Source organism: Platalea leucorodia (genome assembly GCF_965183815.1).
Source record: "Platalea leucorodia genome assembly, chromosome: Z".
Lineage (NCBI taxonomy): Eukaryota > Metazoa > Chordata > Aves > Pelecaniformes > Threskiornithidae > Platalea > Platalea leucorodia.
Window position 1 is genome coordinate 77,870,736 of NC_138858.1, and position 20,992 is coordinate 77,891,727.

The 20,992-nt window shown below is 43.2% G+C and overlaps 1 protein-coding gene across 2 annotated transcripts in view; it reads right to left on the bottom strand.

Moving 5' to 3' along the window:
- Window positions 1–20,992, bottom strand: part of LOC309603028 (paralemmin-1-like) — a gene marked incomplete at both ends in the record, with an annotated part of 128,264 nt that overhangs the window by 65,158 nt on the left and 42,114 nt on the right. For both annotated transcript variants that reach the window (XM_082337350.1, XM_082337349.1), the window contains one exon: window positions 15,478–15,558. In XM_082337350.1, coding sequence (XP_082193476.1) covers window positions 15,478–15,558 — 81 coding nt within the window. The remainder of the gene's footprint in view (window positions 1–15,477; window positions 15,559–20,992) is intronic.

Here is a 20,992-nt window from a genome sequence, read left to right on the forward strand (position 1 = left end):
CTCTGCACAAAAGATGTGCTTTTACAGAATCTCCATGCTAACGCCAGTCCCTTCTGTACAACTGCTATATACCAAAAATAAGATATTTTGTGCAGCTTTTGTTTTGGTCTTTGTTTATGTGAAACATTTAAACTACAAAATCACATGATTTCTTTCTCCCAGAAGCCTCTTTTTTTGACCTATTAATAGCATGAATTTGAAACTGGAAAGCATCAATGGGATTTTTTTAAAGACACATTTAGAGACAAAACTGCTATGATCTACTAAAAATCCTCCCTCTTGGGTGAAATGTCAGCATATTTTATCTAAAACAGGAAAGCTGGTAGCTTTGATGTTTTTGGCTCTCCTTTTTAAGATGAAAATTAAGGCATTCGTTAAATACTACACTGAGGAATCCAGACAAGAAGACTCTGAGAAATGGAAACATTTATAAGAAGCATTTCTTAAAATTCAGAGGCTCTATTTGCCAAGCTGTTGAGGTTACGTATATTTATACACCCACTGCAAATACAATAGGCAAACAGGCAGGCACACGCCAGGGGACCACATGCAACCGTCTCGCTGTCCGGGAAATATATTCCCCCCTGACAGATGACTGGCGTAGTGCTGAGGCAGTGGGTTGGGGGGAAGAATCTCTCACCTGCTTTGAGTAAACTTCTCCCAGGGCATTTTAATCAGAAACCCGGGGAGAAGGCTTTGGCACACACGATGAGACCAAGGGCGGATATGGCACAATAAGGAAGTGGTGGTAGAACTTTGGTGGGTGCTTGGGCACAGCTCCTGGGTATGAGGCAGTCCAGGGAGGCAGTCAGCATCGAGGCAGTCCAGCCAGATGCAAACCAGAGCCAGATGTGGCTTGGAAACAAAAGACAGTTTGCTGCCATCTGTTCTCCACAGCTACAAAATTTGGGTTATGCTTTTTGAAAAAATCTTGCAAAATCTTTTCCCAGGAAGAATAGGAGGTGTTTCTCAAATCTGCTAAAAGAAGAATGCATGAGGATGGAGCCCAAAAATAGCTAGCTGTACGAGTTACCCCTGCTTAACAATGATGTTGTGCATTTACTTTACTTAACAGTCTGAGATTAAAATGGCCACAAGCTAGTATTTCAGCATTGCTCCTCCTTCATTGTCTGTTACGAGCTTTAACTCTCTACTGCATCTTGGAGCTTCTTTATGCACCAAAGTTGTGCTTTATGATTAGACATTGTCAAAATGATAGAGGGCTCCAAGAATGGCCAGATATACTATTGTAAAAACACAGGTATTTGTACAGCTCATTCCAATACTGGAACGTGAATATGCTGTATTTTCAGAAGGCACCATTTCACTGGTACAACAACAGCTACACTATGTACAGTTTGGTATAAGTATTCCTTCATTTACTGCAAGAGTACAATTTCTTCAGGGCTAAATCCTTCAGCAGAAATTAGATCAAGTTCTTAAAAAGAATCTCTGTTACTGAAGTGGAAAGGGGAGTGGGTTTGCGATGCTCTAGGTCACCACCACTCTCAGGTGATTTCATTTCTCTGCACAGAAGTGAGATTGCAGAGATAACTGGCAGCTCCACATTTATTTTGTTCAACTGTAGGAAAGCAGAGTGACTTTTCTGCACCATGCAAAAAATGAAAAAACCAGGTCATGATTCCGTGAACGTGGTGAGGACAGAAATAAGTGAACAGATGTTGGACAGGACAGAAAGAAATCATGCCAAATATTTGAATGCAGTAGACACAGTGATGGCCATAAATGTGGTGCACAGCTCCCTTACATACTATTTATTCCAGTTTCATGCTTCAGGACAGTAAAGCCCAAGGGATTTAAGTTGTTTACATTTAGCACTAGCAAGGAAATAATGTATAGCCCCTCGAATGCACATGGTAGAATTAATGTTGTATTGAAAAGAAAATCTTTACTTTCAGTGATGCATTTTGCTTTAATGTTGCATCAAAAGTTTAAGTATTTGGGGACATTTTACTATAGCAAGTAAACCTTTTTAGCACCACTTTCATATACCATTATGCCCACTACATGCCACTCTGTGTTTGTGAAAGGTGATTAATTCTACCCAACAGTCCTGCTGATTTCGTACCTACTTGCGTAAACATTGCTCATAAAGAATAATACATTTCCAGTCCCACATAAAGTGTGGCAGTGTCTTAACCTGAGGCCAAGATGCATTTGCCAAGTTTGCCATTTGACTCTTTATGACAATATAAAAGCCAGTTCTTGCTGTGCTGCTACCTTTTGAGGCAGTTTCTTCATGCAGTTTTGGGTTTTCTTTGTATTTACAAGTGGTTAGCGGGGGAATCAGTACTATCTCTCCTTGAAAGCAGTCCTTGCTAAAGTGGAGCACTCCTTTGGCTGCTGTGTAATTTTCAAGGAAGCTGATAATCTTGAGGAGAAACAAAGGTCAAAAGTTGACCCAAGACAGCCTCCTTCAGTAAAATGTGCCTGCTCTTGAGAAACACTACTGTATGTGGACTATTCAGGGTAATGATGCTCTTCTGTGCTGTGCAAAATGGGCAATAATGATCCCTGGTGTAATTCCACTAAAATCAGTAGTGCTACATCAAAGGCACTTCTACTGAAATCTTTGCCAAATTTAAGTTTTGCCAAAAGTCTTTGGGTTTTGAGGCTTGAAGACCACCAGACATTAACAAGTTAGAGCTGGAATTATTTATTATTATGAAATTATTTTCTCCCTACATGAATTCAATATTTCTGTCCTGGAAAAAAGGTAAAGGCTAGAAGTTTGTTCTCATATTCTCAAATCTGCATATAACCAGCCCATGCCCTACTAAAAGAGTGCAATAAACCTCTTCCTTCACCTGGCAGTGTGAGAGTCAGATATTAGCCCCGAACACTCTCGTTAGGGTGCTAGCATAACTGGCTGCATTTTAGATTTGCTCTTTGCATTTCAGAAAGCTCCCTTGGTACAAAAGGGCTGAGCTTTCCTGGCAGATCTGGAGCTCTGGAAGCAGCAATGAGCCTGGCTTTGCTATTCGGCAGCTACCCGGACCCACCTGCTCAGGGACTGCAGCTTTGTCAGCCAGCGGATCAGCTATGAAAGGCAGGGCTTCCTGGAGCAGCAAAGCCTGCTCTGCCCGTGCACGCTCCCAAGCATCTGCCTGCGTTGATAAAACTGAGCTTGCAAGGAACGCAAGTGCAAGAATGACAACGAGTAAAACTTTGCTGGGGTTCCTCCCTTTTCCTTTCTACCCCTTTTCTGTGGCCACTCTGAACACTGCATCTCTTGCTTGCCATATTTTTAGGCAGCTTCCCCTGCCATCCAGCTGGCCCTGACCCTGCTAGTGCAGGTTACCCAGCAGGTCAGGGTCTGACCTGCTGGTGTGCAGCACAATTGCCAGCATTAGCAAAGAGGTTACTGGGACGTGTACTGAGGTTACAGAAAGACTTGTTCCTTTGCCAGCAGGCCTTTCCCATGCCTTCCAAAAAATAGAAAAAAAAAATCTTTGCATGGCTTTAGTGTGAGTGGGCACATTAATGTTAGATGCCCTTAACCATTCATAAATAAATATGCAAATGCAGAGAAGGGCTGTAGACATAAGCAGTATTTCAGGCAGGTCCACCTCAAAATAAGCAGTTCCTCAAAATGTATTCCTGCGTGATGCTGTAGTTTTTAATTTTTCAGTAGGTGAACAAAAGAGTCTGACTCTTTGTCCAGACTGATGCAGAGTTTTCCTATGTGGGATTTCAGTGCGAGAGAGGCTGCTTGCAAAATGGAGGAGGGGTGTGGTCCTTGGCAAACACAAAAGATTTTACTCTGCTCTGCTGCAAGACGGATGTAGCCTTGTATGGCATGACTGGCTCTGGAACAGAACAAGCAACCATTTCCAGCTTGCTGATATGATCTGGTTTTCCTTAGCAGCAAAACTTACTGTTGCCTTTCCAGTCATCTAAAGCACTTGTACTAGTCTAAGGAGCTTGTCTACATGATACAGGGATATGGCTTAAGCATTGCCCAGATTAGGGAATTAGGTCATGCTGAAAAAGTTGCAGCTTGATTGTAGTCTTGACTTCAGTCACAATGTCGTAGGTAACAGAAGTATAATTCAACAAAAAAATGTATGTATGTTAGCTGGTGGAGCTTAGCCAGCCCAAGACCAAATAGCATGTTTATAAACACGTGATCATGAAATGATAGAGTTTTCAATTCTTGGAGAAGTAAGGAGGGGGGTCCGCAGCACTGCTACCTTGGACTTCCAGAGGGCAGACTTTGACCTGTTCAGGAGCCTGGTTGACAGAGTCCCTTGGGAGGCAGTCCTAAAGGTAAAGCAGTCCAGGAAGGCTAGACATTCTGCAAGAAGGAAATCTTACAAGCGCAGGAGGAGGCTGTCGCCGTGTGCCAAAAGATGAGCTCGAGGAGGAGAAGACCAGCCTGGCTGAACAGAGAGAGCTTTGGCTGGAACTCACGAAAAAAAAGGAGTTTACAACCTTTGGAAGAAGGGGCAGGCAACTCAGGAGGACTACAAGGATGCTGTGAGGTTATATAGGGAGAAGATTAGAAGGGCCAAAGCCCTACTAGAACTTAATCTAGCTACTGCTGTAAAAGACAACAAAAAATGGTTCTATAAATACATTAGCAATAAAAGGAGGGTTAAGGAGAATCTCCATCCTTTATTAGATGCAGGCAGAAACATAGTGATAAAGGATAAGGGAAAGGCTGAGGTACTTAATGCCGTCTTTGCCTCCGTCTTTAATAGTCAGACCAGTTGTTCTCGCGGTACCCAGGCCCCTGAGCTGGAAGACAGGGACGAGGAGCAGAATGAAGCCCCCATAATCCAAGGGCAAATGGTTAATGACCTGCTACACCACTTAGACACACACAAGCCTATGGGGTCAGATGGGGTCCACCCAAGGATACTGAGGGAGCTGGTGGAGGTGCTCACCAAGCCACTTTCCATCATCTATCAACAGTCCTGGCTAACCGGGGAGGTCCCAGTTGACTGGAGGTTAGCAAATGTGATGCCCATCTGCAAGAAGAGCCAGAAGGAGGATCCGGAGAACTACAGACCTGTCAGTCTGACCTTGGTGCCAGGGAAGGTTATGGAGCAGATCATCCTGAGTGCCATCATGCAGCCTGTACAGGACAACAATGTGATCAGGCCCAGTCAGCATGGGTTTGTGAAGGGCAGGTCCTGCTTGACTAAGCTGATCTCCTTCTATGACAAGGTGACCCTCTTAGTGGATGAGGGAAAGGCTGTGCATGTTGTCCACCCGGACTTTAGTAAAGCCTTTAACGATGTTTCGCACAGCATTCTCCTGGAGAAACTGGCTGCTCATGGCTTGGACAAGTGTATTCTTGACTGGGTAAAAAACTGGCCCAAATTGTTGTGGTGAATGGAGTTAAATCCAGTTGGCAGCTGGTCAGAAGTGGTGTTCCCCAGGGGCTCAGTACTGGGGCCAGTCCCGTTTAATATCTTTATCAATGATCTGGATGAGGGCATTGAGTGCACCCTCAGTAAGTTTGCAGATGACACCAAGTTGGGTGGGAGTATTGATCTGCTGGAGAGCAGGAAGGCCCTACAGAGGGATCTGGACAGGCTGGATCGATGGGCCGAGGCCAATTGTATGAGATTCAACAAGGCTCAGTGCTGGGTCCTGCGCTTGGGTCATAACAACTCCATGCAATGCTACAGGCTTAGGGAAGAGTGGCTGGAGAGCTGACCGGTGGAAAAGAACCTGGGGATCTTGGTCAACAGCCAGTTGAATATGAGCAAGCAGAGCACCCAGGTGTCCAAGATGGCCAATGGCATCCTGGCTTGCATCAGAAGTAGTGTGGTCAGCAGGACCAGGGAGGTGATCATTCCCCTGTACTCGGCACTGGTGAGGCTGCACCTGGAATCCTGTGTTCAGTTTTGGGCCCCTCACTACAGGAAGGACATTGAGGTGCTGGAGCGTGTCCAGAGAAGGGCAACGAGGCTGGTGAAGGGTCTGGAGCACGTGTCTTATGAGGACTGGCTGAGGGAACTAGGGTTGTTTAACCTGGAGAAGAGGAGGCTGAGGGGAGACCTTATCGCTCTCTACAACTACCTGAAAGGAGGTTGTAGCGAGGTGGGGATCGGTGTCTTCTGTCAAGTAACAAGCAATAGGACAAGAGAAAATGGCCTCAAGTTGTGCCAGGGGAGGTTTAGATTGGATATTAGGAGAACCTTCTCCACTGAAAGGGTAGTCAGGCATTGGAACAGATTGCCCAGGGAAGTGGTTGAGTCCTCATACCTGGAGGTGTTTAAAAGACATCCAGATGTGGCGCTTATGGACATGCTTTAATGGTGGACTTGGCAGTGCTAGGTTAATGGTTGGACTCAATGATCTTAAAGGTCTTTTTCCAGCCTAAATGATTCTTTGATTCTCAAGCAGATTAAATATTATCCTGTAGAGTTGCAAGTCTGGTGTTGTTACTCAGTGTTCAAGAAACAAACAAAATATGTCTATGAAATACCTTAAGGAAGTGATGTCTTAAAATTTTTTTTAAGAAGCATACATTTAGACCAAGAGTTGTCAACATTTTCCAGCAGTTAATGTGTATTCATCACTGTTGTGGTTTAATCCCAGCCAGCAACTAAGTACCACACAGCTGCTCACTCCCCGTCCCCCTCCCAGTGGGATAGGGGAGAGAACTGGAAGGGTAAAAGTGAGAAAACTTGTGGGTTGAGATAAAGATAGTTTAATAATTGACATAAAATAAAATAAAATAAAATAAAATAAAAACAATAATAATAATAGTGAAAGGGAAAACAACAACCAACCAAACAAAAAGAACAAAACGCAGGAAAAACAAGTGAGGCAACTGCTTACCACCCACTGACGGATGCCCAGCCAGTCCCCAAGCAGTGATTGCTGCCCCGCGGCCAACTCCCCCAGTTTATATACTGAGCATCAGTATATAAACATATCCATCATATGTTATGGAATAGCCCTTTGGCCAGTCTGGGTCAGCTGTCCTGGCTGTGCCCCCTCCCAGCTTCTTGTGCACCTGGCAGAGCGTGGGAAGCTGAAAAGTCCTTGACCAGTGTAAGCACTGTTTAGCAACAACTAAAACATCAGTGTGGTATCAACATTATTCTCATCCTAAATCCAAAACACAGCACTATACCAGCTACAAGGAAGAAAATTAACTCTATCTCAGCCAAAACCAGGACAATCACACAGTACATTAGAACACATTAGCTTTTTTCAAGCATGTTAAGACCTGCCCACTGTAATTGATGACTTTTTGTGACCAGGCATTGGAGACTGATGGATTAACCTCTTCCAAAGTTTCTTCTCAGCCACACAGGTACAGGCCACCATGTCACTTGCCTGAATTTTCCCTTGTCATAAAACTGTTACTGTAGCAGACCCCCAAGCTCAGGCTCACTGTTCCTCAGATCTTGTTTCAGAGCTACTCGAAAGTTCCCTGGTGCCTCCAAGGCAGTCTGTTCATCCAAAGGGACTAGTGTCCTGCCTGTCCCCAAGGAGCCTGTCTCCTCTTTCCCCTTAGCTCCTGGGGTGACAGAGGTTTGCTACAGCACCAGTGAGCCACTGGACTGGGGGTGTGCAAGGAGGGTGCACATGGGGAGATGAGTAAATATATAGTAAATAAAGAAAGTAAACAAGTAAATAAAAATAAATGATGGCCACTATTACAATAAGCACCACCTGGAATCATGGCAGTCAAAAGACTTTGCAGAGATAATCTCTCCTCCTTGTTTGTTTGCTGTAGCTGGTACATTTGACAGTCCTTCAGCTCCCCTGACTCACTGCTCTTTCTCAAAGCACGTGTTCGGCACAGCAACAGAGCAGACAGGAATGTGTTAAACAGTGCAGTGTGACTGCAGAAATGGGTGAGGGAAGACTGAGATAGCTGGCATGATTTGTATTCACTTGGGAAGGGCTAGATCTCAGCTGGGTGTCCCGCTCGTAAAGGAAGGGGTTGCGAGAGCATGGCTGCAGCGTAAGCAGTGTGCAACTGGAGCTGCAGATGCACGAAGAAGGCACGACTGTGGCAAGCTACCTGAGAGATGGGTATGATGATAGCTATAGCTCCTTCATGCAGGTCTCATGCTTTGTCTGTTTAAAAACTCTCAGGAACAGAAATTGCAGCTGTACAGATAGAGGCCCAATAAGGAATGTTTTGGGGAAAAAAGCTCCAATTATTTTACGTTCTCAGTGTAAGCTTCCCATCCATTAGCAAGATCACCAGTGTAAATATTTTGTGTGCATTGCTTTTAAATCGTTCAGGTCCCATATTTTATTTAACTTTGTAAACCAAGTAGACAGTTGTTTCCATACAAAGATGAAGAAATAAAACCCAAGCTCTTTCAGCTGCAAGAAAACTCACCACAGCAAGAGACATTGTCAAGACTCTATGAGAGAAGACACAGAGTTTGTGTCTTTCTTGCTCAGATCATTCATCAGCCACAGAGCCCTGGTCTGTACAAACTAGTTTCACTGAAAGGGATCATAGGTATGGCCTGATACAAGGTAAGAGTTTCTAACATTCATTAAAGACTTGAGATGACACTGAGACAAAAAACAACAATCAGATGAAAGATAACTCAAACATAGGCTCTTTTCTACATATATTTTCTATACATCCAGGCTACCAAAAAGTTCTGCTTGAAGTAACAGGTGAAAACAATCATGCTGAAACCTAACCTGGAGAGTTGGGGTTTATTTTTCAGTATCTTTCTTTAGGAAGTTTATTTAAGATTTCAGACTTCTTCATGGCAGGATGATAATGATGGCTCTGTCCAATTATTTGGCTCTTTGCTTGTGGCAAGATTAAGCACCATAATAAGAATAAACAATAAACAACTGGCAGCGGCTGCTGCAGGGGTGAGGGGAGGGATGAGGGGAGTGGGTTGTCCTAGTAGGCACATACTGGGAGTGTGGGGACAGAGCTTGCAAAAGGGGATGCTGCAATGAGGGCACATGTGGTCCTCAGGATGGTGGCCTGACCTGGGAGCAGGTTTCCCATGGAGGCTGTGGGATCTCCATCCTGGGCAAGAGTCCAAATATAATGGGACGAGGATGGGCATGTGAGCAACCTGCTCCTGTTGGCAGGGGCACGAGGAGACCTCCAGGGTCCCCTCACACATAAATTACTTCATGACTCCATGAGAACGTCTCTGTTTCCCAGGGAATTTTGGATCTGGAGTAAGAAATAACTTCAAGCTAGCTGAAGTTTCTGGACTTTGTGTATTTGGACTGAAGAATTGAGTAAGACCCTCTTTTACAGATACACACATGAAAAGAGTTTGATCACACTTTTACCACCTGGAGCCAGAAATTTAGGTATGCTTTGGTTTTCCCTGAGAGTGCTCACTCCATGTTTTCAAAGGAAGTAAAGCATGGTTTTGAGAGAAATAATAATAATAATCATAATAATGATAAAGAAATTAACTCTTTTTGGAATAGTTAACAATCTGAGATTTCGAAAACTGGCAACACTCTCCCCACAAAACAAATAGGCTTTGCAAGTTATCATTATTACTACACAGCCACAGTTGCTTTTACTATTGTCTTCTGAAAGAATAATTTCCTCTCTACATTCATTCTGCCCTCAGCTTCAGTTTATCACTCCTTCCCACATACACACATTGGTCAAAAGAGGCAAAAAGAAAAGCTATTTTTCAGAGATTCCTTTCTTTTCTGGTCTTCATTGTTTTAAAAAGCTGGATTCAGGTCATATAAATTCAGTTTTGAACATGTATCAGGCCATTAGGAGGGGCTGGGGTTGAAGCAAGCTGTAAACATCCTTGAGCTACTTTGACACAGTCTGGGTAAAACAAAAAGTGCCGGACTGGCAGTGACCTGCTCAAAAGACCTTGTTACTGGTGGAAACATGAGTGCCAATTTTGATGGGTTTCAAGGAAGCCCTGCCTGTATGGGGACACTTACTTACATGGTCATCCCTGGATAACTCTGCCTCAGTTTGAAGTATGACTCACACAACAATACCTTTTTCCTGAATAAAAGCATTCTTGCAGAGGGATTATACCAGAATAATTACAGTATATTCAGCTGTGTGGCAATAACATGCAAGCAGATAAGAAACATGAGTTAAAGGACTAAAGTTTTTATCTCCTTGGGGTAGTCAGTTTGTGTAGCTGGCTTGGAGAAACTATTCTATTACAGCTAAAAGATTTTATCTGGGGATAGATATTTTGATTTCTGATTACTTGAAAAGAAAACGTATAAGGATTTTTGAAATCCCTCCTTTCCAAATGCTCCTTCCAGGCAAGGATATCCTAAGTTTTGTACTCTGTAAGCAATTCAGAAAGAGCAAGTGCCCTAAATCCTTAGCCTGTGCAGTCTTATTCTCTCTGTCACTCCCTTTCTGGCCTACTGAATTTGGATTTCTTTTCTGGATTGTAAAACAGGTTAGCAGAGAGGCAGAGAGCCTCTCACTTCTCAGCTTAAATCCTGGTGAGAGGCGAGCTTCCCAGGGTAAGGTGGGCATCAGCCCAATGACGCTAATGCACAGAAAGGGACAAACAGGGGTTCCCCATGCTCTGGAAATGGAAATTTCTCTCCAGATTAGCTCTTAACCTCTCCATGCCCCAGAACTGTGGTTGTGAAATGGAGGCGGCAGGACCTTCCAGTCTTGCAGAGGTGCAGGGGGCTCCAGCACATTAAAAACAGAGGGTCAGCCTGGGACTATCATAGCAGATACTACATACCAGAAAGAGTGCTTGACTATTATTAGAAGAATAGGTTTTGGGGGCTATTGCGCTGACCCTGTAGAGAATGGAGACTGTCCATGACATCATCAAACATTTTTTTGTGTGCTTGACTGAGTCACCATTCAGTTTAAGGGTTAATTTACATGAAAATCATAAAGGGATTCAACGTAAAAGAATAATAAGATTCCTTCATTCACAAAAGTTATTTCTGTTTTTCCACACTGTTGCATATATATATATATATATATTTGGATAGATGTGTCTGTTTATATTCTCTGACAGCAGTTATTTTAAGACTAAATTGAGGATAGCAATATAACTGTGGAATAATAAAATTAAAATTTATTTATAGATATGATAGTTTCAGCTAAAACTATACCCTGACAAAATCTCTATAACATAAAAAGTCTTTCTTTCCTTTCAGAGTAAAGATATAATTGTGTTATAGATTAAGTGTTAATGAACTTCAATCTTTAAGAAATAGGTCCCTAATATTTATACCACTCCAGAAATAAAATAACTGTGGTAAATAGATTCAATGTAATAGTTAAAGTAACAGCAGAGAGGTTATTTTTCATTCAATTAGGAGGTTTTGTGCTGTTTATTTTATTACCAGCCACCACCAAACAAAGCTACAGTAAACAGTTACAGAAATTCTGTTCAACTAACTACAGAGGCAGCCAGATCTTGGAACAAACACTTCTACCCTAGAGGAGTTTATTTGAAATAGCAAATATCTCCATTAAAATGGGCCTACCTAACTGCTGACTAGCTGAACAAGTTCTTAAAAGCAACTATTGTTTGTAGGTTATATCTCCAGTGCAACTAATCAGCCAAAATCAATTATTGGCTTCCTCAAGAAACCACAACAGTTGATGGATACTGCAGACAATGTGTTTGCATAAGGTGAACTTTGTCCACTCTTCTGATTTCAAACTATAGAAGCCAGTAACATCTCCAGTTCCCATGGACGCAGCAAGCCCCATTTGTAAGAGTATGGCCAATGAACTGCCGATGCATGAAGTTTAAACTCTATCTACTGTTAAAAAAACAAACAAAACACATCTTGTGTTATATGAAAGAAGAAGGATTATTTTGGTATTAAAGATTAAAGTAGATAGAAGGTAAGGAGAGCTGTTGTGAATTGCCTGTTATTAGAGCAAAACAGCATGTTCAATCTCAAGAAATGGGGCTTCAAAGCACCTTTATACCTTTTCCAACACCAAGGGCCTTTCCAATGAAGCATCTGATTGTAACATAGACAAATACACCTCCTGCCTTCAATGGAGCACCCCAATGGCCCTGAAGTACCATGTGGATGCTCTGTGCCCACCAATGTCCCTATTTTCCAGTGACTGGCAGAAGAGGTGATATGGCTTTCACAGGGGAATTCAGTTTTTAGAGCCTACACTACTTCAGACTCTCTCCTACTCCAGACTTTCACACTTGGAGGGTTTCATTTGATTAATTCAGAAACTCACACATACCATTAATAGCTGAGCTATGTTTTTGTCCTGGTGTCCTCAGGCATAAAGCCATTGGCCTCATTCTTAGGAGCCTTTGCAAAACATGTTGCCAAAGCCTTGTCCACATTCAGTGCTGACATTTACTAACTCTAGCATTTGTGGGGCTGTTCTGCCTAAAATGACAGGGCAGTGGCTGCTGTTCCCTTATTTTCAGCCAGGTATGTAACAAGGGAAAAATGAATGAACTGGTAGTAGAGTTAAGTCATTTTGCCAGAGGTCTAATTGGCATCAGCAACTTGAAAACTGTAGGTAATCCTGCATAAACATTTGCAATAAACTATTTCCATTAGATATTTTTCCTATGTGAATAAAATTGTCTGAAATTAACAGAACCCTGTGGCTTCCAGAACCTTTATTAGGTAACCAAACAAGCTATTTTGCACAGTGTATATTTAAAAGAAAATTACTCTGGTATCGCACAGAAATGAACTAAACCCATTGAATTCTGGCATAAATGTCTTTGGGTGAACTCAAGCTGTTATGCCTGTGGGATCAACCCAGATACTGCAGACACAGGATTAACCCAGATACTATTTTTAAAGGTTTCTCCACAGCAGATTTTACTGAACACTGATATGAAGTCCTTACACTCTATACTGACATCAACAACCTCATAGCATTTTGAGTAAATACATGGGCTTCCTAGGCAAGCCTGGTCTTTTTGACCTGGATTTATGCCTTGCAAAGAATTAGTTGAAATCCATGTAATTCAGGGAATGAACCACGTTCTACCTAGCACTTCTGAAGGAAAAACAGACACACTTATTTTGGGCTGTGTGAGCCAGACTGGGGGCCCATATCAGACTGGAGGACTATATTCATAGCAGACTTGGAGCCCCTGGCTTGCAGAGGCTCAGAGCAACCACCTTGGGGAGGTGGGAGGAGGTTACACAGCTTTTCAAATGAACAAAGCAGCCTGGCAGGCCAAATACCATTTTGGTCAGCACTAAGCAACCAGAACACTGAACAAAGCATGAAATGAAAATGCAGTTTGCTTGGTCTGTCTCCACAGAGAAAGGGAAATACCCTCAGCCAGTGCATTTATTTTCTGCCCTGCCCACCGCCCCCCCCCCCCCCCCCCCCCCCCCCTCGCCCCACCCCAGCCCCGAGTCTGGGGAGCAACTGCACTCCTTCTGTTTAGGAAGGGCCTAGCAGCCATCAGGATGAACTCTGCAATCCCGGATAGACCTCTGCTGTCACCTCATCCAGGTGTCCCAGCAGACAGTTGTTTGGTGGTACAGTGAGGTGGTACAGGCAGCTCCTGGAGCAGCAGTCACCGTGACCGCTCCAGTAAAAGCAACACACTTCTCCTCTGATGACAATTGATGCCATTGAATGGAGAGGTAAAGAAGCTCCTATCATATCTTGATGCTCATCCTCACACCCAGCATTACAAACCCTAAGTCTGGCTGTACTTTTAGCTGAGAAAGCTGCCATTTTAAATTTCTGTGCCCTGATCTCTCCTTAGCTTCCTGTATGATTACTGCTCTTGCTCCAGGCTGTGAGCTAAATAATAAAGGTAAATAGTTAATTTTCATGTGTGTCACTCAAGAAATCCGTGCAGCAAGACTGAACCTCCACTAGTGGCAATCAGTGTAGCAGGGCTGAAGTCAGTGCCAGTTTTCACCAGCCAAGGGGCTGACCCCACTGCACCACCTTGAGAGGTTTTACTTTTCCCTATGGATGATGATAAAATTCAGTTTAGCAACAGCTGTACCAAAGTAAATCAGATGAAGTAGAGAATTGCCAGAATTGGCTTTCCTAAAGGCTCTGCTTAAAGAATTTCATGAAAAACCACAATTCAGTTAGCTTGGAAACAGTTAACATGATAAAGGAAGTCCTCAGCTTTGCAGCAAAAAGAAAAAAAGCAAGCATCATGAAGGCACTGGAAAGGCATCTTACTGCCCTGCTGCATCAACCTACGGTCGTCAGAAGAAATTCTCCCTTGCCTGTAGTCAATGGCAGCCTGAACGAAATGGCAACTCCTGTTGCCCCACAGAAATGCAATCACATCATCGACTGATAACACCAAAGACAACATGTGACATCCACAGAATTATGGTGATCCTGATAGACCATTTGTGTAGGCTGCAATCAATTGCTTGAGCTTAACTGCAACATGTTTACCAGAAAATCAGGAATAGTTTACAGAATATGATGGCAGGGGCTTGGAGAGGCAGGAGAAGGATCCTGTCTGTAGCATAACTTGAAGTCTGGTCTTTGAGTGCATGCGTGGGCAGAGAAGATATTCTGTGCACCATCTCCCCACGCAGGTGCGCACACACACACACGCACGCACAGACGCGCGCGCACACACACACACACTCTATTGCACACGCAACCTAAATATTTTATTTTTAAAAACACAGCTCAGCTCACTTGCTGCAAGGACAAACTGTCCAGTCCTGGTCATCTTTCTCAGATATTTTAATCACTGACATTCCTCGGGCCCTGAACAAATCTCATGAGATTTGACCCACAAATGCACGCTGGTTACAAAAAGATCACATGTACGTTTTTGTTCTTCTCTTTGCTATGCACAAATGTAAAGACAAACTCAGCTACTGACAGGAAGGATAAATGATAGAAATAACCAGGATGGCTTTCAAATGATGTTATCTGCAGCTGTCATGGAGTCCAACAGGGACTGGGGCTGTTCGGCACCCTGTTAAATATCAAGGCGCCTCTCCATGTAGACACGCACATATGCATCAACACCCTCCCTGCATGTGGATACATGCCCATTTTATTATGCCACGTATGCCTAATAACTTCATCTTACAATTAAAGCTTTACACACACACACACACACACACACACACACACACACATGCATGCTAACTAACACCCTCTCTGCAACACACACACAAAACCTAATGACAGGCACCAGAAAAATCTAACGCAGCTCTGCAGGCAGAAAGTGCTCACTGAAGCCATGCCGTGCACACCCAACCCACAGCGATTGGTGTCTTATCATTATGTATAATAAATAACAGTGTTTAATAATAACAGCACCGCCGTGCTGCCTGTGCTCACACCCTCCTGACTCCATGCTCCTAAGCCGTTTCTGCAACATGGTCCTGTGCATGAAACACACAGAATGAGAAGCAGGCAGGACATGATCACTGCAAGAGATAGGCTCCGGCAGTGAAAGCTGCTTCATGTCGGAGTGGGCTCTTCCCAGCTTTCAGACGTGTGATCTGCATGTCTAATAATGAACATATTTAGTCAATCCATCGTTTCTGGCATCAGTCCCTTACCTTGAAATGCTGCAGCTGAAGTATCTGGTCCTCAAGCTGTTGTCTCTTGCCTTCTATTTCTGTCTGCCTTTTCCTTTTCTCCTTGGAAAAATAATTTGAGAGAGAGAGAGAAAGATCTCGTCAGAGAAACGGAGGCTTTAAGGGTAGCGGATTCGTAAGAGCATGTAAGCAGTCAAACGCATCTGTACAGATGTCACCAGTCCCATTTCACCTGATCCTCTGCCTGCTGGTATGCAAACAGCAGCGTCCTGGGAAGACGCCAGCCCCAGACTAGCCGGTCGCTTGCCAGCAGGAGAAATTCTCCTCGCTCGCTCCAGGCAGCTGGAGCAGCAACAGAGTGCACAGTCCCAGAGGAGGGGAGAAAACAGGCATAACAGCTGAGAGAGAAGTTAAAGGGACAAAGATGTGCTTTTGCATTTGAGATGATGGGTCAAAAACAAGGATTGCGTGGTGCAATTTTGTGACAGTAAGGCGACACGAAAGTGGTGGGTGGCATCACGGAGGAAGGGAGCCGGGTTGCAGACTGCATTTTATCCCAGCAAGGCTGGTGGTAAGGCTTTCCCTGGGCTCAGTGGGGAGAAGGTGTTTCAGCCAGACTGCACGGGGTTTACCTGCAAAGCAAATGGGACGGATAACCCCCCAGCTGGCTTTGTTTAATATTCAAGCCACCAGCACACAGTAGCAGCTGGCCCTTACCAGCCCCCAGAAGCTGGGCTGACCGAGGTGCAAAGGACAGCATGGTCACTTCCACAGCTAAGGGTTTTCATGCTCATGTTCACGAACAAGGCCACTCGTCCGTGCCCAGGCTGCTCGCTTCAGCAGGCAGCAGACTCTCTCAGGTCTTGAGACGAGAACGACCTGCTTTTCTCCCCTGCAACACCTTCCTCTTACGATGGCTCAACTCTTTGCCTTTCAGCAGCCTTCTGCACTTTGCGGGGAGTGTTTTTCCTCACCCATCCCCAACTCGGATCAGGTTCCCTCTCCTGGAGGACTTTTCTTATTTTAGATTTTGCAGCCAAGACAGAAATACTAAGTAGTAAATGGAAGCAGCCAAATAAGCATACCAGCCTCAGTTTTTACTGGAACAATAGTTTTTATTCCCTACCTGTGGAAGCATGCTTTTGTTATTTAAATATTTCAGTAGCTGTAAGGTTGGGCTTGAGGACATTCCGGGATTCCTTAAGTCCCCAAAGTAATTTTTCTGTCTCATTTCTAGGTGCCCTACTGATGCTCTCGGAATTCTCTGCTTTCCAGGGATTTCAAACCTTCATGCCTCATCCTCAAGGGACATATGATAAGATGCTGCCTATGCAGAAATTAATTGTGTTTATATTGGACCTCAAACCAGGGCATTTTGAGTGAAAGCATTAAATCTACAAGGAAGATCAGGAAACTTTTTTTTTTTTTTTTTTTTTTTAATGCCAGGCTCACTCAAAACAAAGCAAAACATGGAGCTAGATAACTGTCTGGACCACTCCTGCCAAAGAGTGAGACATCAGAATGGAGATGGGAGGGCTGGAGTAATGAACCCAGAAGATGCAAAGCAGTCAAATGATGCATATATCAAGCAGTTCTGTAATACACTGCACACTCTTACATGATGATTTTTTGTGTATATGTACATCTAGACACACACACACACACTCGCCGCTGTCTGAAGTATGTAAGAATATTAACTGCTGAACAAAAGTATTCTGCTGAAGTTTTTTCGAAATAGGAAAATTGTTTTTTTGAATAACTGAAATGTCCCAAAGGTGCCTGTCTTCAGCTGAAAACTTGAGATCTCACTGCTCTATACACGCAGAAGATAATTTGCATTTGTGCACACATAGGCATACAAAATTTATGCGTGCACCTTTAAAAATCCTTCCTTATATACAGTTGATTGATAGTCTGTGGATCATCCCTCCTATCACTCCTCCAATCCCCATCTCCCCTTTGCATCTTTGAATGGAACAGGATATTGGATGGCTCAGGGGTTAAAAAAACCAACATTGTTCAGGGATGTCTCTTGCCATTTTCTTCATCCTGCAATATTAACAATGTACTTTTGAGACTGAAAACCAGAATTTTTTCTTTGCTATTTCCTCAAATAGCAGGTCAGCCATGGACTGGAATACAGTAGTTCTAAAAGTCATTCCAGTTAATGGCCTAATATTCTCAGAATAAGGATAATTCTGCTCTGTTTGTGCCAAACTGGCCAGATGACAGAATATTTGGATTTCACATATGTAGGCATTAACACCCCATATCTGACACTCCATAGGCCAGCATAAGGCACCCACATCTTCACAGTTGACTGGCCTACATTTATATGTGTGTATATACATACATATGTTTATATATATATATATATATATATACATATGTATTCCACCCTTCACAAAAACCTTCTCGCTAAAACACATGATGGAAATCACCACAGTACCTCCTCTGGCTGGTTGTGTCATGCTGTATAATGGATGTGACAAGACAGCCTTATAAAACATAGATGGAAACTTCTTTTCTTTGTGAGAAAAGGAAAGCACTTAGAGTATTCTCCCTGTAGGCAGCAACACAGCAGGCACTAAAATACTTGAGCTACTTACTAACTAGTGGGCTTCTGTGGCATTAAATTGGAATATTGCTCATGTTTTCCATTTCACTGGCTTTCAGGCAGCCTGACTGCATGCCTCCACACTCCGATTTTGTACCATAGCTATGGCTGAAGTGTATGACAGCAAAACTTTTTTTTTTTTTCTCTGAAGATTGTGTGAATAGCAGCATTGGCAATTAGCTACCAGGATGTTTCGCCTTCAGGTCATTAGATCACATCCAGTTTAGGTTTATCCCAGTCACTGAAGGTTGTGACTATATATGTTACTGGTTTATATGAGTATATTCTGAAAAAATGTAGTAGAAGATTGGACTGGCTGACAAAAATCCCACCAAAATCAGCATGTCAAGGATTTTAGACATTCAGCAGATGAAACCAGCCCCCACTTAAGTAGGCTCCTGATTCAGGACTTTACTGAAAACACTGGGATGTAAAGCACATGCTTACACCTGAGTATTTATTAAGGGACTTTTCTACGTTGAAGCCAGTAAATGTTTCTCATTACTCTGTTCATCTATTTATAGATATCTTTTTTCCAAGTATGCCTGTTAAGTTACTAATTTACTAAGGGTCCTGGCACCAAGAAAATAAAGTGCTCACTTTAAACAAACAGGTTCACTCCGGACAGCTTCAGTTAAATGTATGTCCTCTTTTTTTTCTACAATGCAGGGAGTAATCTATAACTGCTTCAGCTAGCAGTTAACATGAATCACCTCCATGAAGTAATGCCCAAGAACATCCCTGATCTCCTCCCCCATGCCAGGATGCATGGAGCTAAATCCACAGGAGAAAGGCGGAAGCCAGGAGGATGCTTGGGTATGCAGGGCGACTGGATTTTGTACAGTTCCCACACCTTTTGAGGGAGGCAGTGAAAAATTTTGGCTGGGATGTCAAACACGCATGCACACCTTGAAGCTATTCTGTGGACACCAAGTATTGGGTTTTTTTTCAAGAAGTGAAGGGATTATAGAAACTAGGTTGAAAAGAGGTGAAGAGAACAAGCACTGAAGCCAGATTTACTGTGAATGTGGTAGGTTTACAACAATGTGTCTGAGGTGTGCTGCTTTTTTAAGAATACAGATACTCGTCGTGGATGGTTACCTTTCCAAAATGACAGAGAAGTACCATTTGGGAGGTACACCCAGGATGCTCAGAATATTTAGTATGTTCGCAAGTAAAATAAGATTCAAACCTTACATCCCTCCCCTCACCAAAAAATACTAGGAAAATGTGAGAGTATTTGATTTTTTTACTCACAGACCCAAATGATGGGAAAAGAACATAGGTCAAATGGTAAAGTTACTCGCACCCTGAATCCTGTTCAATGAGAAAAATGAGATTTGTACTCAGGCATTCACACATGGATGTGCAACATGGAAACTATAAATTTATTTCCTTTTCCAAGAAGCTTGATTTTGGAAAGGAAGTAATTGCTTCTTAACACTAAAGGTAGCTAGTGCCACTTTGCTATTGCTAAAACCCAAACATATCAGATAATCAGTAAGACCCCATCCACTTGGAAGAGAGGTATTGGGAGGACAAAATGGAGATCTGTAAAATCATGAGTGGTGGCATGGAGACAGCCAGTGGGCATCTACTGCTTGCTCTGTCTTCCCCTGTAAGAAGAAAAGGACCATCAAGTGAAACTGGACAGGGCAGGTTTGAAGCCAAGGCATGGGTCTGCTGTGGAAATATCTGTCTCAGGATGCTGTGGGTGCTAGAAGGTGATGTGGGTCCCAGGGGAGCCTGGGGACAGTCAGAGGGAAGGAATACCATGAGGGCTACTACACAAAGTGAAATTACATTGAGTTCAGGAAGCCCCTGAACCAGAGATGGTTTTGAGGGTGTAGAGGTACTTTGTTAAGTTTTTGTATGCTTGTCCTTCTCTCATGCTCATCCTAACACCACTGATTTTTCATTCATCAGAGAAGTGGTGCTGGAGTTTTTGTCTGAATCTTGTGTTACATTTGATCAAAATAACCTACAGTTTAGTGTAAGATTTGTCAAACTGTTCCAGTCAAAAAAACCCAAACAACCACAAACCAACAAAAAATCAGAAAGCAAACACAAGAACTTGAAAAAAACAAGTTAGACCAAAATGCTCCTCTTTGACACTGCAATCACAGAATACTTCAATTTTCCATTACAAAATCATTTTTCTTCTTGTTCAGAAATCTGCCTGCACCTTGTGGAAGTGATACAGAGATTATTCAGCTCACAGAGTCATAACTGAGGAGAAATATGCACCTCTAAAGCTGTATAAATCCTCGGGGCAGTAAAGCCTTGGTAAAGTTCTCTGCTCCCCTTGCACTGGCAGAGTAACCTGATTTCTTTGGTTTAAAGCCAGCTCAGACATGTGCAGAAAGCACTCCATGGAGCAGCACAGAAACTAAACGCTATTTGATTGACCTCACTGGGAAAATACGTGCCCAGATCTGACAGCAGGCTAAGGCTTATGGTGCAGGTATCCAGAAGAACACAGTGGGAAAAACAAAAAATCCCCAACTCAACAAAAAACCTTATGGGGATCTTGTGACCCTCGAGGAGATGGGCAGCACAACACTGGAGGAGCTACTACTGGTAGTTTCAGTGGAAAGGTTTCCTGTTGGCTTCATCCTGTATGCCAAGCAAGTGTCCAGCCCGCCATGGAGGAGCGGGTGGAAGAGGGTGAGCTCCTGCCTGTCGTGCCCACGCAAAGCAAATGCACCCACAAATGGCACAGGTGGAAGAAAATCTCAGAGGTCCTTTCCAACCTTAAGAATTCTGTGATTTTATGAAAATTATAGTCTGCTTCAAAGCAAGGAAAAGAGTTACAAAGAATTGTCTTCAAAGAATCACATTAATTTCTTCAGCAAGACATTATTCTCTCCACTCTGCACAGTTGGCAGATATTATTCCCTGTTTATTTAAAGCTCACAG